Here is a 27,122-nt window from a genome sequence, read left to right on the forward strand (position 1 = left end):
GATGAATTTACACTTTCAGACATCAGGATGGATTTGATTTTCCTCCTCTCTGAAATCTCTTCATCAGCTGTGAACACTTTCTCACAGCTCATAGATGTGATACAAATGTGTGCATCATATTAACAGCAGAGTTGTAAATGTAAACCTCTCCCATGTTGTCTCCATTTCCTCTCTCCATCATGTTCAATGTGTTCAAATCCTCTTACTGCTCTGCAGACAGTCAGCCAGCTCCTCCTGCTTCATTCTCCTCAGGACGTGCAGAGTGATCTCCAGAAAGGCCTCTCTGCTCCTCCTCTGCTCTTCATCCTCATCCTCCCTCTGACTCTCTAAGCATTCTGGGTAATCTGGACTCAAAGCTCTCTGGATCTTCTTCAGCTCGGTCTTTACAAAACTGATGATGTTCTCCTGGAGCAGCTGGAGCAGAACAAAACAGAACATCAGATCATCTGTGACAGACAGAGAGCCTGCTGGTCTGCAGAGTCCAGCATGGAGACTGGATCACAATGCTGCTTCAGGACTTAGTCTATGGATGGTCCTGTCTTCTACAAATCCAGTTTCTATGAAATGAACTTCCTGTTGGAGAAATCTGCTGGTGTGCTTTCATCCAGAAAAAGTCTGCAGTGACTTTAGACCTGATGTGTTTATTAGAATGAAGCTGAAAGCAGCAGCTGTCATTAACATGAAGCAAAGTGTTTCTGTTGTTTAGACCTCAAACTGGACTCACTTTGTGAACTCTGCTGCCAAAGTCTGAGTCTGTGTGAGAGCAGCATGACCTCTGACCTCTGACTGTGTGCAGCTCAGAAATGTAAGGCTTCATTCAATCAGTCAAACACTGAGTGTGAAGAGAACTCAGGCAGAGATGATGTTTGCAGTGTGATCAGGAAACAGAAACATCCAAACAGAATGAGTGTGTGCTCTGATTCTCAGGAGGAGCTGTGTTTGTACATTTACTCACCATCAATATGGAGTCCAGCTGTGTTTGATGCTGCTGGGCAGACTGACCAATGGGAGCCTCTGATCTCTGACCTCTGTGGAACAAATATAATATCATGTAGTGTATATATTATAATGACACATAGTGTTGATGTGATAGATTCTATGTAGTGGATCCTGGTAGAAACACTGCTGGATCCTCCTACAAACACAGGACACACATGAAGATACTACATGCTGAGTACAGTTCTTTCTGCCTCCAGTCCTGTTTACTGCTGTTGATCCTGATAGAAACACAACCAGTGACTAATGTTCACCTTCACAGAGAAAACACCAACCACAGTTACAAATGTTTCACACACAACAACAGGAAGTTCACTTTGAGAGTCTTACCTTTCACCAGCACTCATCTCTACAGATTTGAAGTCATTGAATCGACACAAAGACCCGTCACTCTTTAAGGACACACAGCTGGATCCAGGTCCAGGAGAGTCTGGTCTCTGATGTTGGACTCTGACCGAATCAAAAAAACTGATGAACAAACATGAACTCTGAAAATCTTCCAGGTTTGAGTGCTGCTGAAATTTACTACAAACTTTTCTAATGATTGATTCTGAAAAAAACTCTGTGATCGATTATTACTTTGGACCATCAGACTGACGTCCATCTTTGAAGACATTATGCAGTTCCTTAGACCGATCACTCTTTAAGGACACACAGCTGGGTCTAGATCCTGGTCCAGGTCCACCAGAGTCTGGTCCATGCTGCTGCACTTGGCTTCAACACACACACAAATTATGCACGCATGCACGCACAGGCGCATGCACGCACGCACGCACAGGCGCATGCACGCACGCACGCACAGGCGCATGCACGCACGCACGCACGCATGCACACACACACACACACACACACACACACACACACACACACACACACACACACACACACACACACACACACACACACACACACACACACACACACACACACACACACACAGTGATGTGAGTGCTGAGCTCTGACATGAAGCAGAGTCATGGACAGGTAGAGATCCTCATCTCACCTCTGAGCTTCATGTTCCCCACACAGAGTGCTTTTAGAGGGAGGGGCTCCCTCCTCTCCGTCCTCACACTGATTCATAGCAGAGCCTCCACCTTCACACAAACACAACATGTTCATCATTACAACAAGCTTTACACCACAGGACACACATTAGTTCTCATTGCTCTCAGTAACATGACACGGATATTCAGGACTGACACAAACCTTGTTGGAGCCCCAAACAGGACCTGATGAGCCCAAACACAGCCCCCACCCTCTCCCATAAACACACTATGGAGACCACTTAGATGAGCAGGCAGAAGAAGACTGAGTTACAAACAAAAACAGAAGGAAAAGTTAACAGAGATCATTTTAACACACAGCGGTGTGTATACAGACTACAGTAGATCTATATGTATTATTACCACGGCACAGCTGCATGCGTATCCGACACACACAGACCCCCTGCAGTGAAGCTGTATCAGACAGAGACACTCCCAACAGTATGATGTAGTTTATAACTTCACAGAAATAAGTTTGTTTGTTTCATATTTTTTAGTTCATGCAAAGACCCAGAAGGAATACTGTAGTTTACTATTGATCACTATCATTAAGCACATGATGAAAACAGCGTTTGAAATGATTCCATCCTGATCTTTTTGATCCATATAAGAGGACTGTAGCTGTGATCACCCTAAGCTGTGTTGTCACTGTATGTGCTCTGGTATCATTTCAGACACAGAGTCGAGGGAGTCACGGTCCAGGTTTCTTTCTTGATCCACACCTTCCAGAGGTGAAGAGGTAAGACCTGATTTTAGGAGATAGCAGTGTTATGTGTCTGATTGGGTGTTAGACTGTATGACACTTCATTGCTTTTAGTTAGGAGTGTCTGATAAATACAGAATAAAGAGAAAATAAAGTATTTGTCATTTGGTGAAGATAATATTTTTCCACTAATATTCCAACATAAAATTAGCTCTGATCTTATTTCAGACACAAAGTTGAGGAAGCCAAGGTCCAGGTCTCCTTCTCTTTTCCCTCCTGCCAGAGGTAGGAGAAGAAAATGTGTTTGTTTAGAGATGTTATAGATGATAATGAAATTACACATTGTAAGGTCAGATATTTACAGATGTTACACATAATAAGGAATGCTAATGCTCCAACAAGTAGTATGTAAATATTTTATTCTGCCAGTAAATGCAGTTTTGTCAGGTTTGTTAGTTTCCTGGATTTCCAGTTTCCTCAGGTTTCTGTTGAAAATATGTTTTTTAATATTTACAATATTTAAGTGTTTTTTTAATGAATTCATATCAGACAGTTTGACTTCTTGGCAGAGAAATGTAAACACACAGCCTATATGGAAACTTTGTAAGATCCCATTTCTAAGGAGGATGTCTCACTGTCATACATTTTGTTGTTCTGACATTTTAGGTAATAATATACAATACTACTGTAAGAAAATATTATTGCTTTTTTTATATACATACATAAATATATATATATGTGTGTGTGTAATTAATTTAATATGTTGATGTTTTAAGTGAAAAAACAAAATGGAAATGATAATTTTCTGAGATGAAAAAATACACTTATCTGAATAAATGTGATTTTTAGCTTTTTCTCTGAAATGTTTTTTTTTTATAGTTTATATAGATTATTATATACAATATGATTATATTATTATAGCAGTAGTAATAAAAAGATATTACTTTTATTATTGAGTCATTATTTCTTTTATGTATTATTATTGCTATCCTTACTGTCATCATCACTTTTATTATCTTCATCATTATTAATGTTGAAACTATGTATAGGATTTGTATTGCTAGTGAAAAGGGAGAAAAAATCAATAATAATTCCGTCCTGCAACACTTAAATGAGGAGGATCAAAGCGCCGACCAGGATCACTGGTTTCAACCCAAAATAAAAAGGTTTGAAGAATTCACCCAAAAAGTTCATACATGATGCAAAGATGTGGACAAACGAATGGAAAAGGCTCCAACAGAGCCGGACGAGATAACTCATCACGACAGCGCATCAAAAAGATCATGTCAAAAAGAACCTCTCACAGTGCGCGCTCCAACGAAGAGAGCAGCTCTGGAAGCAAAAGCAGCTGCATTGAGGCAAAAACAGGCCTTAGCGCTTAAGGAGGCACAGCTCATGGCTGAGAAGAAGGAGTTAAAGATTCAAACCACTTTGGCAGTGTCAAATGCAAAAATAGAGGTGTATGAAGAACATGACATTTCTGAGTGTGATGATGGAATGAATGAATATTATGATGCAGCAACCACGACACACACACACAAAGGTGTAAACATCCAAAAAGTGTCAAGTCCTGTCATTGTGATTCACACTCAGCCCCCTGTCCCATCATTAGGAGCCAGACCAAAGGTACACAGACCACATGAGTTCATCAAGAGTCATGATACAGTTCCCCAACAACCAGCAAATCAAGAAAAAGAGCTCTGTGATGTCATGAAACGTCAAACCAATATCACAGAGATGATTGTTAAACATCAGCAATCAGCACGTCTGCCACAACATGATGTTCCTGTTTTTTGTGGTGACCCACTTGATTTTAGATCTTTTACGAAGGCCTTTGAACGTGTTGTGGACTCCAAAACTGACAATAATGCAGACAAGCTTTTCTTTTTGGAACAATTCACAAGAGGGGAGCCACATGATCTGGTCAAGAGTTGCCAACACATACCTTCTGTTCAAGGCTACAGAGAAGCAGAGTGTGCCTACTGGAGGACCACTATGGGAACCCTGTTAAATTTGCAACAGCTTTAAAGGTGACATATCACGCTTTTTTCATCAATATATATTGGTCTAAGAGGTCCCCAAAACATGTCTTTAAAGTTTATGCTTAAAAAAACACTTTGAAATCAGATTTTGGCATGCCAGAAGAACCCTCTTCTTCAGCCCTCCTCAGAACACTCTGTTTTCCCTCTGACCACGCCCCGTTTAGTCATTATGCACCACATATCTGGAACACACTCCCTGAAAGCTGTAGGTCTGCTCCAACTCTCCCCTCTTTTAAATCAAAGACTAAGACTTTCTTATTTACCTCTGCCTTCATATCTTAGCTCATTTTAACTCACTTTAAATTAAAATTTTAATGTAATTTTTAATATATTTCAAATTTTCCTTTTCTTTTCTGTTTTATCATATTTGTCATTTTAATTGTGTTCTTTTATGCCTGTCTGAATGTCTCCAATGCTTGTAATGTTTTAATGTATAGCACATTGAGTTGCCCTCGTGAATGAAATGCGCTATACAAATAAAGCTGCCTTGCCTTGCCTTGCCTTACAGGATCCAGATTTAACTAACACGCTTATAGGAGTGCTGACTCGCTTCACACAGGAGAATGTGGCTATGATGGCTGACATTGAGGCCATGCACCATCAGTTGCGAGTTCCAGAAGAGGACACAGACCTTTTCTGCATTTTCTCTGGTGGCCAGAAGGAGATTTGACTCAAGAGAAGACTGAATACAGAATGAGTGTTCATCTGTTTGGGGCTATCTCATCTGCTAGCTGTGCAAATTTTGCTTTGCACCAAACTGCAGAAGACAACAAAACCAAGTCAACACCTGATGTTGTGAAAACTGTGTTGAATAACTTCTATGTGGATGATTGCCTAAAGGCGGTCAGCAATGAGAAGGAAGCCATCACACTAAGGAAAGGCCTAACAGCTCTGTGTGCATCAAACTTTCAAAGTGGACAAGCAATACCGCTCACTTTTGCAATCTGTGCCTGAGAGTGAAAGGGCCAAGGAGGTGAAAGATCTGGATCTTGCAAAGGATACACTTCCCATAGAGCAAGCACTAGGTGTGCTATGGTGTGAAAATTCAGACTCCTTCAAATTCAAAGCAATCATGAAGGACAAACCAATGACGAGAAGAGGAGTTCTTTCAGTAGTGAGTTCCATTTATGACCCACTTGGGTTCCTTGCTCCTGTAGTGCTCCCTGCAAAAACAATCCTCCAAAGGCTGTGCAAAGAAAAGGTTTCCTGGGATCAGGAAATTCCCCAACGACTTTTGCAAGACTGGTTTGTGGGAAAAGCCAGAGTTGCATCATTGTAACAAACAACCATCCCACGTATGGAGCTTACTGCAGCAGTGATGGCTGTAAATATTGACAAGATGATGAGAAAAGAGCTCGAGGTTGATCTTCAGACCTCAGCGTTTTGGACTGATAGCACAGCTGTGCTAAAATACATTGCAACTGAAGCACTGCGGCTGAAGACTTTTGTTGCCAACAGGATTGCAGTTATCAGAGAGACTACAAATGTGGAACGGTGGAATCATGTGGATACTTGTGAAAATCCAGCTGATTGTGCATCACGTGGGCTAACAATGGAATGGTTTTTGGCCCATCGGGTCTGGACACATGGGCCAGCATCCTTAAAGGATGCAAGCTGGAAAGGGACAGAAAGACACAAATGCATGAAACTTTCAGAGGAGGACCAGGAAGTGAGAAAATCAATGTTGGTGCTCTCATCAGTTGCAGTGGACTCATGTGCTATAAGGAGACTGATAAGTCACTACTCCAGCTGGTGGCGGTTGAAAAGAGCCATAGCCTGGATGCTCAGAGTCAAAGATCATCTGGTTTTGAAAGGTCACAAAAGGGCAAAGGCTGCTGTTACTGTTAAACCTTCCCCTCACCAAGGGCCTTTGACAGTGACAGAGCTGAACAGAGCAGAAATGGAGATTGTTCGGTATTGTCAGCATTGCAGCTTCTGCACTGACATCAAAGATTTGAAAAGAGGAGAACAAGTGCGGAAAAAGGAAAAGTCCTATCTACAGGTTGGATCCTTACCTTCAAGATACTCCGAGTTGGTGGACGATTAAATAGATCTGCTATGCCAGAAAGTTCAAAGCATCCCATCATAATGCCAAAAGATCATCCTGCTACCAATCTGTTGCTGCAGGACATACATAAGAGAACAGGACACTCTGGTAGAAACTTCATGCTCTCTTGCCTTCGTCAGTGGTACTGGGTACCTTCAGCTAATGCAGCGATCAGAAAGATTTTGTTCCGTTGTGTCACTTGCAGAAAAAACCATGCTAAAGCACAGGAGCAGAAAACGGCAGACCTGCCGCTGGATCGACTGCTACCTGACAAACCCCCTTTTTCAAATGTAGGGGTAGATTATTTTGGGCCTATAGAGGTCAAGAGAGGTCGCACCACTGTGAAAAAAGATGGGGTGTTGTTTACCTGTTTAACAACACGTGCTCTGCACATTGAAGTCTCTCACACCCTGGACACTGATTCCTGCATAAATGCAATTCAACGCTTCATGTGTAGAAGAGGACAGGTTGCTCTCATTAGATCTGATACTGGAACAAACTTAGTTGGAGCTGAAAGAGCATTAAGAATTGCTGTACAGGAAATGGATCAAACCAAGATACAAAATACCCTAACAAAACAAGGGATACAATGGATTTTCAATCCACCTGCTGCACCACATTTTGGTGGTGCTTGGGATAGACAATTAAAAATGGTGAAGAAGTATCGCTGTTGCTATTGTTATTTTATCATTTGTCTTTTATTACTGTCATTGATTGTAAAATATACTCTCTCTCTCTCTCACACACACACACGCACACACACAAAATATTACAGTCAGTTGTTAGTTCCTGCTCGTCTCTGTGTGTCTGGTTTTGTCTCTTCAGTGTTCACCTGTAGTCATGTGTTTCACATTGTTTTGTATATTGTATACTGTATTTACATGTATCTTACCTGTCTTGTATCGTTCTACAACACTTTAATAAAAAATGAAATGTTGTTTTTTTTTTATGAAAATGATCAAATTTCAAATGCTGATAAAAAATGAAACAAGTTAGAATAAAATGTATTAAAACTGAAGCTCTGTCCTCTCTTTTGATGTGTTCATTGTTTATATATTCATAGAACTAAACATTTGAGGGAGCATCAACGTGTACCACATTTGTTGAAAAATGCTGGCAGTGAAAGAGTTAATAAATCAAAGCACATGAGCCAAGTTGATCCAGGCTATCAGACCGGTTCACACACTCCCTGTACTTCTTACTGATAGTGTTACTCAGATTACAATCAAACTGCTGCTGACTCTACTCCACAAACACAAACTATAGAACAGGTCAATCTTTGTCAAATCACTGCTCTTTAACTCAGACAGAAACTCTACAACATATTTCAAACAGCCAATCAGCATCCAGAAACATGTCTCCAGTCAAACAGTGATCCAGCAGCGTGTGAGCACAGTGATCCTGATCACCAGACATGTAGAGATTTCTCTGGAAGGATTCTCACCTGTTGAAGTGAGTTCAGGTCAGCTTACAGACACTTTCCACCTTCATGTGTGGAGAGAAGAAGAAGCTGCTGGTTTGTCCCTCTTCAGTCCTGATGTGTCTGTGTGCGTTTGATCTGAGGACGCCATCACACCCTCATACCTTCAGAGTGACGTCACTCTAACCTGAGGCAGAAACCCAGTCAGTGTCAGGTTACACACTGATCACATGATGTAGTTCTACGATCTGACCTCTAGATGGTGCTAACTAAGCTTCTAATGAAACAAACTGCAGCACTGACAGATGTGATGAAGCAGCAGTGAGGATCACACTGGGTGCAGCTCAAAGCTCTTCACTGCTCTTACATTCATTCTTTACATCCACATCAACAAACCCCAAAACAGAAGATAAACATATCAAGGCTTTCTACCCTCTACACATGTTCATCATCGGCCTGTACTCGTAAGGACTACAGAAAACCTTAAACTGACTGCATCACTGACATTAATTGACCTTGTAGACTTGTTGGTTCAAATCCTACCTCTCTGACCGCCACCAGTTTATCAGCATCAACAACCTCAAGTCACGCACAGCCCCCCTCTCTCATGGTGTCCCCCAGGGTTCGGTGCTTGGTCCCCTCCTCTTCATCATCCACATGCTCCCCCTTGGTCACATCATACGCCGCCATGGCCTCCATTTCCACTGTTATGCCGACGACATCCAGCTTTACATTTCAACCACATCCATCACCGCTGCTTCCCACACCACCCTCACAAACTGCCTCACTGAAATAAACTCCTGGATGCAAACAAACTTTCTCAAACTCAATTGTAATAAATCCAAAATTCTTATCATAGGCCCAAAATCCCTCCCTTCCACCTGCCCAGACTTCTCACTCACTATTGATAATTGAACTGTTTCAGCATCCACCCACATCCGTAACCTTGGTATCATTTTTGATCAGTCACTCAACTTTCAACAACACATTAACAATATTTCAAAAATTGCTTTCTTCAACCTCAAAAACATTGCCCGTCATTGCAGCTGAAACTCTCATCCATGCCTTCATCACCTCAAGACTTGATTATTGTAATAGCATCCTCTACGGTTCACCCAACACCCTCCTCAACAAATTACAATACATACAAAACTCAGCTGCACGCCTCCTCACTGACATCCGCTCCAGAGACCACATCACCCCAGTCCTCCAGAACCTCCATTGGCTTCCCATGACCTCCAGAATACAGTACAAGATCCTCCTCATCACCTACAAAGCCCTCCATAATTTAGCTCCCTCCTACCTCACCGACCTTCTGCAGCCATACAATCCCTCCCGCAACCTCCGCTCCACCAACCCCAACCTCCTCATCCCTCTCATCAAACCCAAGCACCAAACCTGGGGGGACAGGGCCTTCTCTGTCGCTGCCCCCACCCTCTGGAACTCTCTCCCCCAACACCTCAGATTCTCTCCCTCACTCACCAAATTCAAATCCGGACTCAAAACCCACCTTTTTACAAAGGCTTTTAAACTAGAATTGATTTGGGTTTTGTTTTGTTTTATATTGCTGCCTTGCTTTTCTTTTCTTTTTTGCACTGTTTTCCTTTGCTTTTCTAAAGTGTCTTGGAGAATGTATTATGATTATGATTATGATGATGATGATGATGATGATGATGATGATGATGATTATGATTATGATTATGATTATTATTATTATTATTATTATTATTATTATTATTATTATAAGGTCCATGTCATAAAAATCTCACTCCTGCCAGACACTCAAAGTTGGAAACCCTGGTTTAAATTTGTTTCCAAAAGTTTTTGAATTGTACTGAATTCATTTAAGTTGACAGTCGGGCATTGATTACATGCAGATACAGTATATCACACTAAATAGTTAGACATTATGATCTTTCAGACCTTGGCTTCAAGAAGTTTTCCCTCGATGGACCTCTTGCAGTTTTTGTTGAATACCCCTGATCTAGGACAACCAACAGACCCGATGGGAGGGGGCTTGTTCGAGTGGGTTGAGATTTAATCTGAGATTTAATCTGTTTATCATCTATATAGTCAATGATATTTATTTTTCTCAAAGTCTATTATCTTTACAATTATTATAATTATTATTGATTTTTTTCTCCCTTTTCATTAGTAATGCTAATCCTATACATAGTTTCAACATTAACAATGATGAAGTTAATAAAAGTGATGATGACAGTAAGGATAGCAATAATAATACATAAAAGAAATAATAACTCAATCATAAAAGTAATATTGTATTTATTACTACTGCTATAATAATATGATCATATTGTATATAATAATCTATATAAACTATAAAAAAACAACATTTCAGATGAAAAGATAAAAATCACATTTATTCAGATAAGTGTATTTTGGTCATCTCACAGAAAATTAACATTTATATTTTGTTTTTTCCATTAAATTAATGACATATATATGAATATAAAACAAAACAATAATATTTTCTTACAGTAGTATTGTATATTATTACCTAAAATGGTAGAACAACAAACTTTATGACAGTGAGACATCCCCCTTAGAAATGGGATCTTACAAAGTTTCCATATCGGCTGTGTGTTTACATTTCTCTGCCAGGAAGTCAGACTGTCTGATATGAATTCATTAAAAAAAACACTTAAATATTGTTAATATAAAAAAACATATTTTCAACAACAACCTGGGGAAACTGGAAATCCAGGAAAATAACAAATCTGACAAAAGTTTATTTACTGGCAGAATAAAATATTTACATACATGTTGGAGCATTAGCATTCCTTATTATGTGTAACATCTGTAAATATCTGACCTTACAATGTGTAATTTCATTATCATCTATAACATCTCTAACAAACACATTTTCTTCTCCTACCTCTGGCAGGAGGGAAAAGAGAAGGAGACCTGGACCTTTGCTTCCTCAACTTTGTGTCTGAAATAAGATCAGAGCTAATTTGGTGGGGGCTCTCGCGGCCCGGGTGCTGGGCTGAACCGCTCGGCTGATCTGACCCAAGTGGTTTCATCTGCACCAGTGGTGGTCTTGTTACACAAATAGAACACAACACGGCGGCAACCCTCTGCGACCCAAGCTTCAGTAATGATTGTGGACACTAAGGGTTGCTTAATCATTAGTATCACTGCACAGAGTTTTTTTGGCGTCATGGTGAGATGGTCCCTCTCCATCTAAGTGTGTTAGGTCTCTCTCTCCTTCTCTTTCCCTGTCCCTTTGTATATCCTTATGTAATCTTTCTTTTACTTTCTTTTATTTTTTTTTAATTATTATTATTATTTTATTTTGGCCCACCTAGGTGTGCACGCCCTCTTTTATAGAACATGATATTAGCTGTCAATAAAAGATAGGCCAGAGTTCTAAGAGGGATGGTGATGGTTGCATGCACACAGTCACAAGCACAGAAGAAAAAGGTTTTCTTTCTTTTGTTTTGCTGCAAGAATAAATTGCATTAATATTTGACAGTTTGTGACAAACATGACACAAACCAGAAATATATATGCAGACAAGAGGAAAAAAGAAAAAAAAAAGAAAAAAAAAAGAAGAGGAAAAGAGAAAAGCAAAAAAAAAAGCAAAAAAAAAAGAAGAAAGAAAAGAGAAAAAAAAAAAAAAAAAAAAAAGATCATAGCTAATTTTATGTTGGAATATTAGTGGAAAAATATTATTTTTTTCTTCCTGACATTTCCAGCAATCGGCTGTATTTTCAAGACCTAGGTGATGTAACCTTGAGGGTGTCCAATAAAAGGGATTCAATATTTTAAACTGAATTAGTCATAGCTGCACATCCTAAACTACATATATATCAAACCTGCACATCCTAAACTACATGAAATTAAAGCTTGTATTCAATAACACAGCCTCTGCAAAGTCGCTCTTCAGTTTTTCTTCCACTAGCCATCACTCCGGTTCAACTGCATCTGCAGAAAGTCCCAACAATCTGATGAGTGAGTTCTCAAACACAAGTAGATGATATAATGTATTGTCATACTTTCCATGCAGCAGGTTGAAACTACACTGACCTTCACACAGGAGTTTCTTGCTCCTCAGTGTCTTGTGGCTGTACTGCAGGTATGCTGTTCAAGGCAGTGGTGCTGATGTTATCAGGATCGGACTCAATCTGACAGCAACATTAGGATGAATATCAAAGGCATTATAAATGGGAACTTAAATCAGTTATTATTTTATAAGTAAATCTTCTATGACATGTTTGAAGCAAAACTGAGCTTAAATGGATCTGTGGTACAGAGACATCCCTGGTAAAGTCTTAAATGAAGTCAGACAATGGCTGTTTTCGAAACCGCCTACTGTACTAGCAGTACATACTGATTTGGCCAAAAATGCCTACTACATTAGTAGGTAGTATGTAGCAGGCCGTTATGAAAACAGACAGTGACTCAAAATATGACCCCCAGATGTGACTTCATCTGGGACTTCTGGGTGCTGACCCCTAACTTGTTGTTTTGCTGAGTTGAAGTAGAAACTGGTACCTAATTATTATAAAGCAGTTTTGTGCCTAACCAACCAAACTGCAGTCTCGGGGCCCATTGGCTATTGTCTGAGGAGGAAATTGTCCTCTGGGAATGATCGTCATCTTCTTGGTAACTCTGGTGCAGCCAGTATTTAAGAAGCAAGTACAAGTTTATTTATACCTCAGTTTTAAAATACTTGGTTACAAAGTGATCCCCAAGCATGGAAATGAAACAAAGGACACAGAATGACATATGCAAATACTAGGAAGTAAAAGAAACAAAGCTAAACAACCATAACACTGGAGCTAACATGATGGCTTGTCTGTGCAGATAAGTCTAGAGGAGCTTCTTGAAACAATCTACAGATCCAGCAGACCTGGCAGATTGAGGAGGTCGATTCCATCGATCTGATATTTGTAATATTTCATCGCTGCAGGGAACTAGATTGAAGAAGTTTAGTTTATCTGATGGTCAAAGGTCATATGTTGGTAAAATACGATACCTGGATTTTAGCAGTGGGTTTAATATTTGGTTGGACCAATGAACTGTTGAACAGTTGTGCTGAAGGTGTCTGGTCCAGATTAGTCACAGGACAAAAGTTAGTCTGATGCATTCATAGAAGTCAGGAAATCTCAACACTGATTGTCTTTAGTGACACAGCATCAAGCAGATTTGTGTCTCAGTGTAAATGTTTGATCTAGAACTGATTGTTAGCTGCTCTTCATGCAGATATCTGTTCATAGAGAGACAGAAATCCTCCTCAGATTAACAACCATGGGAGCCGGAAGGTCATTACGCTGGATTGTGTTTCTCCTGCTTTCACTCTCCATACTAACGTTTTTTTTTCTGCAGACACCCAATCCTGTTAACATCTGATCGGTCAATACTACTCAGACTAGAAACATATTAAAAACAAATCCAGACCACTGAGTAAAGCTCCTAAGGTCTCAAATGTGAGGCTTGTTTTTTCTATTTTGACCACATGCTGAGCTGCCATTTTGAAGATTTAAGAGTGAGAACATGCCTTTAACCTAATAAGTGCAACTGTATTAAACCAACAAATTAAAACATGAAGTGATTGTAAGTGTGGCCCAATATCTCTGACCTCTACAGTCCCTTCAGGTTCATTTGGTTCAGCAAAGGAGCGCAGAGTCGTCTTTTTTCTGCAATAAGTGAAGGAAAACAAAAGTTTCATTTCAAACTCCCAAACAGTCAACAGTCAAAGCAATGTGGTGTGTTAATGTAATAGTCCCACCTCATCCACAGACTTAAAAAGAGTACAGGAATCGAGATCACAACCAGGAGACCCAAACTGTTGGCACTTATCATTGCTGATTTATCTAGACCTAGAAAGAAAGAGTCATTAGACACACTTTATTGAAATTTACAGCAAATCTGTTTGTGAAATAATCCCCCTGTGGTTACAGCTGACCTTCAATTCACAAAGAACACTTTGTGGAACAAACAGGCCGTAAGGGTCCCAGTGCTTCTTGATCATTTGACCACTTTCAAGACTAATCTCAGTTTCAGAAAAGACCAAACTGATAAACTCACACTTCACATCGACGAAGAAGAGCTTGGATGTTCTCTTCCCGAGCTTGTTCTCAGCTTCACAGTAATACTCTCCAGAGTCAGAGGACTGGATGGAGCTGAAGACAAGCTGGGACTTGTTACTGAGCGGCTGGACGTCTTGATCTCCATCTTTCTTGTACCAGATGTAGTTAGCCTCTGGGTTAGCATCACTGCTACAGGTCAGAGTCACTGAACTGTCCTCCAGTATCTCACCAGAGGAATTCAACAGCACTGAGGGAACCTTTGGAGCATCTGAGGAAGATATCATCAGTCATTAATCTAAGATTTGGTGTGTTTTCACCTATAAGTGATGGTTGAAATGTAATTGATTTAACGTCTTTTAAATCATCTCTACCAGTTTGTGTCACAGAGGCTGGATAGAGTACTGACGGTGGAGTTGACAAATCACTTCCCCACATATTATATAAACAATAATTCTACACAAGTCAACAGAAGACATATTTAAGTTACTTCAGTGATAGATCAAACTGAAAAATATATGCTCATTTTAAAATTTAAAACCAATATTAGATGGACCTGATCTTCAGGCCCTCAGGCAGCACTGCATTAAAACAGACGTGACTCTGTAGTGGAAATCACTGCATGGGCTCAACATCACTTTCAAAAACCATTGTCGGGGAACATGATCCAGCAACACTGGAGACTTCTCTGGACCTGAGCCCATTTAAGATGGACTGAGGCGAAGGAGAAACTTCCTGTGGTCTGATCAATCAATAATTCAGTTTACAGTTCAAAGCCAGCGTCCCTGATGGTATGGGGATCATAAGAGTCCATGGCATTTGTAGCTTCCACATCTGTGAAGGCTCCGTTAATGCTAAACAATATATACTGTCATGGGTTGGTGTTGTTTTGTTTTCTTTGTGGTATCCTGGCTTTGATTTCTGGTTTCACTTTGTGTGTTTCATTGATTCATGTCCTGTGTTTTATCTGTTGCCTTTCTGTGTTCTTGTGTGTTTTGTCTTGTTGCTGTGTATTTTCCTGTGGTCTTGAGTTGGTTTTCGATGTTTTATTTTGTAGAATAGTCTTGTATTAAGTTTAGTGTTACTGCCTGTGTTTTCCGGCCTTTGTGATTGTCCTCACCTGTGCCTTGTTGTCCTCACCTGTGTGTCCTTACTCGATACCCAGTGTCTATTTAGTCTCTGTGTTTCCTGCATTCTGTGCCTGTTCATTGTGCTTATGACGTGTGATGTGGATTCCTGTCTTCCAGTGACCCTGTGTTTCCTTTGTTCCCTGGATTTAATTTGGAGTAAATTTGTTTTATATCTTTTTTAGTTTATTAGATTATCTTATTTTTGAATCTGCACCTGGGTCCTCCCCCTCCTCTCTACATCTGTGACAGAATAAACAGGCCGCAAGAGGACCCAGCAGATGTTTTCCAACATTTAGATTTAAAACTTTTTTTTTATTACTTTCAGGAAATTTTTTAGATTCCTATTTTTTTTCTGGCCACAAAGAGGGAGGAAGGGGTGTCCTGCCAACACCCCTTCTTCACTCGGAGGTCCTGCCGACACCCCTTCCTCGCTTGGAGGTGCTGCCGGAGCGCCTTCCTCACTCGGAGGTCCTGCCGACACCTGTGCCCCAGAGGGCGACCCCTGTGCCTGCGCCCCAGAGGGCGACCCCTGTTTCTGCACCCAGGCTTCACTCCCTGTGCTTGCACTGCCTGCACCGATAGCTGCAACCCCTGCGCTTCCTGTGCCTGCACAGAGGTCGGTGACCCCCTCCTTTCTATATCTGTGACATATAAAGGGTATGGAGTAACTTTTGCTGCCATCCAGACGATGCCTTTTTCAGGAAGACCTTACATATTTCAGCAAGACAACTCCAAACCACATTCTGCACGTATTACAATGGCATGGCTCTGTAGTGGAAGAGTCCAGGTGCTGAACTGGCCTGCCTGCAGTCCTGACTCGTCCCCCATTGAAAACATTTGGAGTATCATGAAACTAAAAATACGACAAAGGAGACCCTGAACTGTTGAGCAGCTGAAATCCTCTATCAGTGGGACAATGGGACAACATTTCACTTTAAAGTCCAGAACCTGGTCTCCTGGGTTCACCAGCGTTTACAGTGTGTTGTTCAAAGAAGATCTGATGAACAGGAAACATCTCACGTGTTGATACATCAAATTTAAAATGAGCCTACATTTTTATTTAACAATAATATGTTTCAGTCACAAACCTTGATATCTTGTCCTTACACTATTTTCAGTTGTCATGTTGCAGATGTGATTTCTGCTGAGACCTCCTTGAGAACATGGTACATACCTCAAGAAGTTTGTCCTAATAAAAAGGTAATCCAAGAATAAAACATGGCAATCATGCTGGGCTCCAAATTTTTAACATTTTAGTCAAGAATTTTTAAGTGTTAGATCACAACTTCCCGTCTATCTGAGCATGATCTTTGAGCAGTATCAGCTCAGCTCCTTTGTGGTGCTTTCTTCAGTAACTGTATTGTATCTATGTTCAGGTATACATCAGGACCCAGATACAGTTCTAGCTGAACTTGTAAAGTGTAATGGTCGGTGACTGTGCAGGTGTGTTTCTGTCCTGACACAGTGGTGTTTACTCACTGACTGGTGGAGAGGGAAACTGTTCATGTCCTCTTAAAGCACAGGAGATTTCTTCCTCCAAAGAAATCCAGCCTTCATAGGAAAACGTCTCCGGCCAGGAACTATTTGTTTCTCCGTTCCTGAACCAGATGAAGGACAAATGAAGAGCTGGCCTGCAGCTGCTGAGACACCACAGGACTGCATAGGTCGAAGACTGGTTGGCTCGTGCTCTTCTCACCCGCACCCTTAAAGCTGGATAAGATGACAGTTTTCTTAATAATCAATTATTTCAGATAACACAGGGGAATTTAAACAAACTACAATGTCACAAAAGAATTTGGTTGTAGTTTAATTCAAAAGGCAAACATTCTTATATTCATACATGTAAAATGAAATATTTGAATTGTACTTTGTTGATTATGGGTTATAGCTCCTAAAAATCAGAAATCCAGTATCTAAAATGTTTTTGGGTCGGGTACTTCTCTTGACAAACATCCCACAGAGTCTCTACGGGGTTCAGGTCAGGTGAGCTGGCCTGTTAGGCACAGTGACATCACGCTCAGTAAACCATGTGGTGGTAGTTTTGGCGCTGGGGGCAGGTCCTGAGCCCTGCTGGAAAATGAAATCACCATCTCCATAAAGCTTGTGAGCAGATGAAGCATGAAGTGCTCTAAAGTCTCCTGGTAGACTCTGTGTGGACTCTGGACTTCATAAACTAACACCAGCAGAGGACATGACACCCCAAACCATCACAGACTGCAAAAACTTCACTCTGGACTTCAGACACCTTGGACTCTGTGCCTCTCCTCTCTTCCTCCAGACTCTAGGACCTTGATTTATAAACGAAATGCTAACTTTCATCTTAAAGAGGACTTCGGACCGCTGAGCAACAACCCAGTTCTTTGTTAGCCCAGGTAAGACTTTTCTGAAGTGGTCTCTGGTTCAGGTGACAGGTGTAATCTCTTTCCTGAAGCTGTCTATGCGTGGTGGCTCTTGATGATCTGACTCCAGACTCAGTCCACTCTTCTTGAAGCTCTCCAAAGGTCTTAAATCAACTTCTCCTCCAGGCTGAGGTCATCCCTGTTGCTAGCGCTCCTTTTCCTACCACACTTTCCCTTCCAGTCAACTTCCTATTAATCTGCTTTGGTACAACACTCAATGAATAGCCGGTCTTTTCAGCAGTGACCCTCTGTAATCGTCTTGGTGACAACTGTCAGGTCAGCAGTCTTTCTCATGGTTGTGTGATCTGAACTAAACCAAAGTTTTTACCGCCCCCCCCCATCACTTACTTTAAGTCTTCCTGTCCCATTAAAGTTCCTAACCATAGACCTTTCTGGAGTCCCTGAGCTCCCTTGTCTCGTAGGTTCCTCTGGATCTCTGCTGCTGTGGATGTGCCAGACTCCAGCTGCTACAACTACTACTATCCATCTCACCACTATCAACTACTACTATCCTTCTCACCACTATCTTCTCACCACTATCTACTATTCTCTCTTTCTCTCTCTCTTTCTCTCTTTTTCTCTCTCTTTTTCTCTCTCTTTCTCTCTTTTTCTCTCTCTCTCTCTCTCTCTCTCTCTCTCTCTCTCTCTCTCTCTCTCTCTCTCTCTCTCTCTCTCTCTCTCTCTTCATCTCCTTCTATCCCTCTCTCTACCCTGGTCTCAGCAGATGTGTGTCTAACATGAGTCTGGTCCTGCTGGAGGTTTCTGCCTGTTAAAGGAAGTTTGTCCTTGCCACTGTAACTTGCTAAATGCTGCAAAGTGCTCTGCTCATGGTGGATTAAGATGAGATCAGACTGAGTCCTGTCTGTAAGATGGGACTGGATCTGATCCTGTCTTGATGTTGGGTCTTTGTTAATAATAGAACAGAGAGTACGGTCTAGACCTGCTCTGAGATTTATATTGGTGAGCTGTGAACCTTAATTAACTAAATGAAAACAGAAAAATACTTGATTTGTTTTGTGTAATCTGCCTCAGTAATATATTGCATTTTTACTTTCTTAAATAACTGATGAAAATTATTTTATTTATTATTTACTGATAATTTTAATTTGTAGAGATGCACCTGTAAATTCCAGTATTCAGAGGTTCTTTAACCGTTACCTGTGACAGTCAGCTTTGTGGCAGGTTGACTGCTTGTCCATTCAAAGCTCTGCGTCTTGAATTTGAAACCGTATTCTGCTGAGTCACTCTCTCTCAGATCAGCGATTCTTAAAGTGGAGCGTCCTCTCTCTGTTTCAAAGACCTGAACACGATCTGCAAACTGGGAGTCTTCACTTAGGTCCTCAGGTAGTATGGGATTTTTCCAACGGTGACTAAGTTCAGGACTGAACCAGAATCTGGATGTGATAGTCCCATAACTGTTGTAGCTGGAAGAAATATTCACTGCTGAGCCTTTGAAAGCACAGATTTCTCTGTCCGTGTACGACACTCTGTTGCACGATGAACCCCACGCACCTGGAACAATGAAAACAAAGATCAGAGTTTGTCAGCAGGTGGTTATCAGTCTCCACCTGCTGCTGATATGAGTTTGAAGTTATCTCACAGATAAAAGAAGAGGGGAAATTCTCGCGTCTGATTAAAGCACAGGAATAGCTGTCTGCACGAGTAAAGTCCTTAAGATAATAAGTAGAGGTTTCTTCCTGAGTTTCCTCTCCAGTCTTGTACCAGATGTAGGAGGAATATGGAAGTAGGAGACAACTGCTGTGACACCTCAGATACACCTTGCCATGAGGATCAGGTCCTCTCATCTGAACCTGTAGATCTGGATCTATGAGAAGCAACAGGAAGGTTAGCTGTCAACGTACAAACAAAGATAAACACTGGAACACTTGTTTCTGGATGTTATGACATAATTACCAAACGTTACCTGTGACAGACAAAGAGACTCCAGGATCACTGGTGTATATTTCACCTGGCTGCTCTGTCTCCACTCTGAACTGGTACACAGCTGAGTCGCTCTCTCTCAGGTATTTGATTTTCAAGGTGTGGTGCCCAGGAACACTTTCCACTGACACACGACCTCTGTACTGTGGGTCTGCCCGCAGTCTTACTGGGGTCCCATCCTGCTCTTTAGTGAACCAGTACATGTCCTTCACTTCTTTTAAGAGGCCATGTCTTGTGGAAGCATACCCGTATGAACAGTTAAGTCGCACCGTTGATCCTTTGACAGCACAGACTTGAGTGGTGCATTTCACCTCCCAGGAATCCTGGCCATGAATCACTGTAACACAAAGCACACCAGGACATCCGGCTGTTATGTTGAAGTACTGAAAACATTAAGTGCTTTTTATACATCAACACATTTGACCTGTTTTGGATTATTGGGGCTCGAGCAGTGAGACTGAGGACCCTATTGTCATGGTTTAGGATTATTAGGGCTCAAGCACCGACTGGTGCTGAGGCCCTATTGCATTCCTAACCCGGGACTTCTACCAGATCTGCGTCCGGTCCGTCTCAGATCTGCTGCGGTCCAGCTCTGTGCTCTCTCGTCCATCAACACCCACCGGTTGCATTTTCAGAATGCAGCACGGAGCAGGACCACCTAACAGCTGGAGTCACGTGACCGAGGTTTCCCCGCAGTAATCACTTAATCAAGGATTTTCCTCCTCATCTCCTCATCCATGTTGTCTTTCTGGTCCTCTGAAAACCTCTGACTTGTTGACTCCAGGCCTGGCTCCGCTCATCATGACGGTTTGTTGTTGTAGTTAAGTGAAATACGATCTGGTGATAACACAGAGTGTTTTATTCTGAAAATTAAGCGGATGTTTTCATTTTGTTTTGGTGAAACCTGACTTCCTGTCTCACTCCATCTGCTCTGTTGAGATTGATGCATCATGCTCCGGCATCCGGCAAAAATAGAAGTCTTGTGTATCTGATCCAGAGGGCTCTGACCTGCCTAATCAGAGATGGAGCCGGAACGCAACGGAGCGGATCCAGTGGAAGTTAACACATTGACTAGAATAGAAACCTATCAGATCCAGTGCTGTGACGGATCGAAGACAGATCTGGTGGAATTTGGCTGTAATAGGATTATTCAGTCTTCTTATCTGCACTAAATCCCAAATAGGCCTGGTGAAACCTTTTATATTTTAATGTTGTTAAATATGGGCGTGTACAATTTCACTCAGGAGCGCACCCTGGTGGGCTGTAGGAGCCCAGCAGTTTCACCTGGAACCATTTTTTTGCTCACATATCCGAGACTGAAAAAATGGCTGTTGAGTCTGTGGTGATATGTCAACAGGAAGTGAGATATTTCTTTAAAAACTATCAGAAATAACCCAATGTTGGCCATTTTCATGGGTCCTTTAAAAAGTTCCTTCTCTGAAGAGCTATGTCCAATTCACAGCTAGAAGTAAGTAAACATATATTTATAAAGCACTTTTAAAGCACTTGGTTACAAAGTGCTTCACAGGCACAGAAATAAAAACAAGCAACACAGAATCAAAATGCATGTGCAAAATAAAAGAATAGTCGAACAAACAAAGAATTAAACAAACAACCATCATACTCAGAGTGAAGGTTATATGGAGGCTTGTTTGTACAAATGGAGCGCCGACGGCAAGCTAGTTCAGGCAGACAACTCGAGCTGTGCTCATTCATACTGACACGTCATCATCCTCCCTATCAGCTGATCTCAACATCCTCTCATTGGTGGTCTATTTAAGCTGCAAGTCTCCCCGTCTCTGCAAGTGCTCCTGCTGTCCTGCTCAGTGCTGTGTGAAAACTTTGTACCCACCATCTCCCCGGCATCCACCTGCGGGCTCCAAGGGGGGTTAGTCCTATCTCATTGCTCTTAAATGTCTGCATTTAAATAATCTACGACGAATAATGAGGTTTGGAGCCCAAACGCCAAACACAATACTGTATGCTGCAATAAACTTTATCTTCAGTAAACGTGAGTTGTCTGACTGAAATGAGATTTGAGTATTTTCTTAAAGCATTCTATAAATGTGTCAGATCTGATGGATTGAGGGAGCAGATTACATTATAATAGTGGGTCTCCTGTAGCATGGCAGTATCACAGGTAAGACATTCCAACGTATCACTTTTAACAGTCTAACTGTTTTGTTAATCCAATATTTAAATGCACACATGCTAATCAGCTACCACTAACGTACAACACACTGTTTCTGACACATTTCACGAGCCAGAGGAACACATCGTAACACCATCTGATGTTTTTAGTCGTTTTTTAAAGGGGACATATCACGCTTTTTTCATCAATATATATTGGTCTAAGAGGTCCCCAAAACATGTCTTTAGAGTTTATGCTCAAAAAAACACTTTGAAATCAGATTTTGGCATGCCTGAAAAGCCCTCTTCTTCAGTCCTCATCCGAACACTCTGTTTTCCCTCTGACCACGCCCCCTCCGGAAGTGGATGTGCCTCGGCTCTCCAGCACGTTGATCTAATGTTTACATGTTGGCTGAATATACACGGCTGCTCAGAGATCGCGTTACTTCAACCCTCTGAATCTGATCCAGAATCTGATCCTGAAGGAGAGGCGCCTGTAGCAGGACCTTTCTGAACGATTGGTCATAGATTTAGTGTTTCTTGTTGTTTTAGTTATCAGTATGTCGACGTGTGTCTTGGTACACAGCTACGAACATGTAGCTATGTGGCTATGCTAACTAGCGCTAGCACTTATCCATGATAAATAAAAATCATCCACTAGATCTTCAAATCTGCAGACGTGGGGAGTAAAACCGACCTCTGCCAGAAAGGCAGCAGGACCTTTTCTGAAGGATTGGTCACAGATTTAGTGTTTCTTGTTGTTTTATTTGTCAGTATGTCGACGTGTGTCTTGGTACACAGCTACAGCTACAGCTACAGCTACAGCTACAGCTACAGCTACAGCTACAGCTACAGCTACAGCTATGAACATATAGCTATGTGGCTATGCTAATTAGCGCTAGCACTTATCCATGACAAATAAAAATCATCCACTAGATCTTCAAATCTGCAGACGTGGGGAGTAAAACCAACCTTTGTGTTTATTAAGACAGCCTACAACTAGCATGCCTCCCTCCTAAGCTCCTTGTTCGCACACATTTGTGCAGGTAATGAAAAACGGAGGAGGGATTCAGTATTATTTTATACAGTCTATGGGCTGAACAAGCTCCGAGCTCTGACTCCGTGACAGACCGGATATGGTTGTTACGTAACAAAAACACTGAAGTCTGAAACGGCTCGTTTCACACACATTTACAGAAAGGTGGAGAAATCAGAACAGGGGCAGAATGGATTTTTTTCATTCTCGGGGGGTTTGTAGACATGCCAGGGACACATATTTCAGGTAAAGAACCATTAAAAAGTCAATTTTGCATGATATGTCACCTTTAAGAAATCAGTTAAAGTGATGTTTCAGCAAAGTTTGCATCCTGGTTCATGTCACGGATAGAAACGTGACACAAAACAGAGGTGTTGAAATTACAGAGGTGTTGAAATTGTGTATCACAAGACAAGCAAAACTTTCACCCAGTGGAAACATTTACAGATCAAAAATACATGATAACACAACTGATAACCACGGAAACATGCAGGAAACTGCTGCCTTATCTCTCAGAGTGTTTGAACATCCTGTTCAATAGATAAACAGTTAAGGATTGTAGCTGTGGCAGTTCAATCCATCACTAAGGTTTGTGTTCTAATGAATGCAACTAATGTAAGTCAACTTTCTTTATATGCTGATATAAACGGAAAAGTCTGTGCCTCGCTTACTTACTAATTACAAGAAAGCCATCTTGCAGAGACAACAGGTTACTTATAATGCTGCTTTGAGAATGTAACTAAAGAGACAGAGACAGTGCAGTGCAGTGCAGGAGAAATGTTTGTGAGTGCAGGAGGAAGACGCTCTATTGAAGAATCATATGTCTCACTCTGTTTGCTGAAGCCGGGGTTAGTGACACTGTGTTGTCTCTGTCCAGTGTCAGACTGACATAGTACGTCTGAAGTCCCAGCTGTGAAGACTCGGGCATAATAGCCTCTTTTTATAAGATATATCACTTGTGTTATTTTGTTTTCTTATGTTTACACAGATATTTCAATAGTTTATGTAATGTTTGGATTTTGATGTGCTTCCCTTTTGTCTTGTCTTCTATGTGGACTCTGAGTCTGAAATGAAGTTGAAAACATACTATGCTTCTTTGATATCTTGGCCTTGATGAGGTGTGACAGACACAGAGGTGCGTTTTACAGAATATGAATCTGCAAATAAAGAAACAGATTTTAAAGTGCAGCCACAAAGAAGTGCCTTGAGCCTTCAGTCTCTCTAATGGCCAGCAGGGGTGACACCAAACAAGTCAGCTTGTGTCAAACCTATAGACATTTTTTCAGTGTTACCAGATAGAGCTGATAGTTTCAGACCACCTTCTGGACTAAATGTTCATTACCGCCACCTTCTGGACTAAATGTTCATTACTGCCACCTTCTGGACTAAATGTTCGTTACCACCACCTTCTGGACTAAATGTTCATTACCTCCACCTTCTGGACAAAATGTTCACTACCGCCACCTTCTGGACTAAATGTTTATTACTGCCACCTTCTGGACTAAATGTTCGTTACCGCCACCTTCTGGACTAAATGTTTATTACTGCCACCTTCTGGACTAAATGTTCGTTACCGCCACCTTCTGGACTAAATGCTCATTACTGCCACCTTCTGGACTAAATGTTCATTACCGCCACCTTCTGGACTAAATGTTCATTACTGCCACCTTCTGGACTAAATGTTCATTACCGCTACCTTCTGGACTAAATGTTCATTACCGCCACCTTCTGGACTAAATGTTCTCTACCGCCACCCTATGGACTAAATGTTCATTACTTCCACCTTCTGGACTAAATGTTCATTACCATCACCTTCTGGACTAAATGTTCATTACCTCCACCTTCTGGACTAAATGTTCATTACTGCCACCTTCTGGACTAAATGTTCATTACTGCCACCTTCTGGACTAAATGTTCATTACTGCCACCTTCTGGACTAAATGTTCATTACTGCCACCTTCTGGACTAAATGTTCATTACTGCCACCTTCTGGACTAAATGTTCGTTACCGCCACCTTCTGGACTAAATGTTCAGTAACGTCACCTTCTGGACTAAATGTTCATTACCGCCACCTTCTGGACTAAATGTTTATTACTGCCACCTTCTGGACTAAATGTTCGTTACCGCCACCTTCTGGACTAAATGTTCACTACCGCCACCTTCTGGACTAAATGTTTATTACTGCCACCTTCTGGACTAAATGCTCATTACCGCCACCTTCTGGACTGAATGTTCATTACTGCCACCTTCTGGACTAAATGTTCATTACCGCTACCTTCTGGACTAAATGTTCATTACCGCCACCTTCTGGACTAAATGTTCTCTACCGCCACCCTATGGACTAAATGTTCATTACCATCACCTTCTGGACTAAATGTTCATTACTGCCACCTTCTGGACTAAATGTTCGTTACCGCCACCTTCTGGACTAAATGTTCATTACCGCCACCTTCTGGACTAAATGTTCATTACTGCCACCTTCTGGACGAAATGTTCATTACAGCTACCTTCTGGACTAAATGTTCATTACTGCCACCTTCTGGACTAAATGTTCATTACCGCCACCTTCTGGACTAAATGTTCTCTACTGCCACCCTCTGGACTAAATGTTCATTACTGCCACCTTCTGGACTGAATGTTCATTACCGCCACCTTCTGGACTAAATGTCCACATATGGATGTCACAGTCATCACATAGCTTTGCCAAAATTTGTTGCGCATCTCTGTTCCATAACAAGCAAGTCTGACAGAGCTGAAAAGAATAACGGCAGAGATCTATTGTTTTTTATGTCAATGTAGCAACAATATATTGTGCTTATATGTACTGTACTTATGTCTGGGTTGCTGTAACAACTGAATTTCCCCCCCAGGGGATCAATAAAGTAATATCTTATCTTATCTTATCTTATAGCTTGTTTGTATTTTCTTCACTTCGGCATCTTGGTCTGGTTGCTAAGTCTTTCCTGCTAAGTCCAGCGAAGGCACTGAGAGATGACGTTCAGGTTGCAGAAAAGTGTGTGGAAATATTTTCACCCACAAAGGGGGCCCCGCAGGAAAAGTTTGGGAACCACTTCTGTATTGTATAATACATTTAAAAAATCGCCCAACTCATGGAAAACCAGCCCAAATGATGTCCACCCATCCAAGCCCATTTTAACCAGCTCAATCTGACAACACTGAATCTTTTACTCACAACGTTTGAAGAAACTTGCCTCTTTAGTCCCACTTCCTATTCTGGACTCTGACATTGATGTTATCAATCAAAGTGAACTTGAATATTCTTGACAGGTCAAAGATCCAAAATCTAAAAAAAAATGTTCAAAGTATTTTTTCGCTATGAAACTTCTTCTGCTTCGCTTAATTAGCGTAAATAACATATAAAATGAAAATTCTTTGCCCAAGGACACTTTGCCATTTGACTGCAAGAGCTGGGATCGAAGAGAGACAAGCTGGCAGCCCTAAGAACAGTGAGGGACAAGTGGGTAGAGCAACTTCCACTACTCTATAACCCAGGCCCTAATGTCACAGTGGATGAAAGGCTAGAGGCATTCAGAGGTTCCCTCCATTTTAGGCAATATCTGCCTTCCAAACCAGCTGAATACAGCATAAAAACCTGGGCAGCATGGGACAGAAGAGGTGTTTCGTGTTAATTTATCAACATCACTTCATAAAAAATGAAAAAATAAAAAATTTAAAACACAATAAACAAAAATCTAAGTCATGTAAAACTACTGTATTTATATTTAGGGCTTTCCAATGTACATTAAAAAAAGTTTTAACATTAATTTTTATTAAAAACGAGTGAGTTATCCTCATTGAACCATGAACCATGAGAATTAAAGAACACCATTGCACTAAATATTTATTCAAATGGTTAGTAATGGAGTTAATAATGAAATTAAAAAATGTTTATTGGGATTTTTTGGGGTTCTGACACTTTTGTATCATTAAATATGCCATGGGTCAAGTTGACCCAGGAACATTATTGCTGTCCCTAAGAAACGAACACAACAGGGAGGTTAAGCACATATCATCGTACAGTGCATGAGGAACATTAATGGCTGTCTCTTAGTCCAAGGTGACGACTGTCCTGGATTCAGATTGTATGAAACTGTGCTTATGATTCTGTGATCCTCCTTCTGAACAGAACAGTGAAGTGCAGCGGGAAAAGTGTTTTCTAC

The 27,122-nt window shown here is 41.1% G+C and overlaps 2 protein-coding genes across 2 annotated transcripts in view; both read right to left on the reverse strand.

Moving 5' to 3' along the window:
• Positions 1-27,122, reverse strand: part of LOC117824123 (NACHT, LRR and PYD domains-containing protein 12-like) — a 114,955-nt gene that overhangs the window by 14,513 nt on the left and 73,320 nt on the right. The window contains exons 5-6 of the mRNA XM_034699517.1: positions 956-1,028; positions 207-414 (exon numbers count right to left, since the gene is read on the reverse strand). Coding sequence (XP_034555408.1) covers positions 207-414; positions 956-1,028 — 281 coding nt within the window. The remainder of the gene's footprint in view (positions 1-206; positions 415-955; positions 1,029-27,122) is intronic.
• LOC117824135 (B-cell receptor CD22-like) lies at positions 11,917-20,077 on the reverse strand. Its single transcript, XM_034699530.1, has 9 exons — positions 19,758-20,077; positions 19,434-19,658; positions 18,992-19,345; positions 16,914-17,144; positions 14,306-14,575; positions 14,007-14,097; positions 13,857-13,914; positions 12,302-12,399; positions 11,917-12,199 (listed from the first exon to the last, which is right to left on the reverse strand). Exons 1-8 carry the CDS (start codon positions 19,975-19,977, stop codon positions 12,304-12,306), a joined length of 1,545 nt encoding a protein of 514 aa, XP_034555421.1. The 5' UTR covers positions 19,978-20,077; the 3' UTR covers positions 11,917-12,199; positions 12,302-12,303.

Source organism: Notolabrus celidotus, chromosome 13 (assembly GCF_009762535.1).
Source record: "Notolabrus celidotus isolate fNotCel1 chromosome 13, fNotCel1.pri, whole genome shotgun sequence".
In the NCBI taxonomy this organism is placed as follows: Eukaryota; Metazoa; Chordata; class Actinopteri; order Labriformes; family Labridae; genus Notolabrus; species Notolabrus celidotus.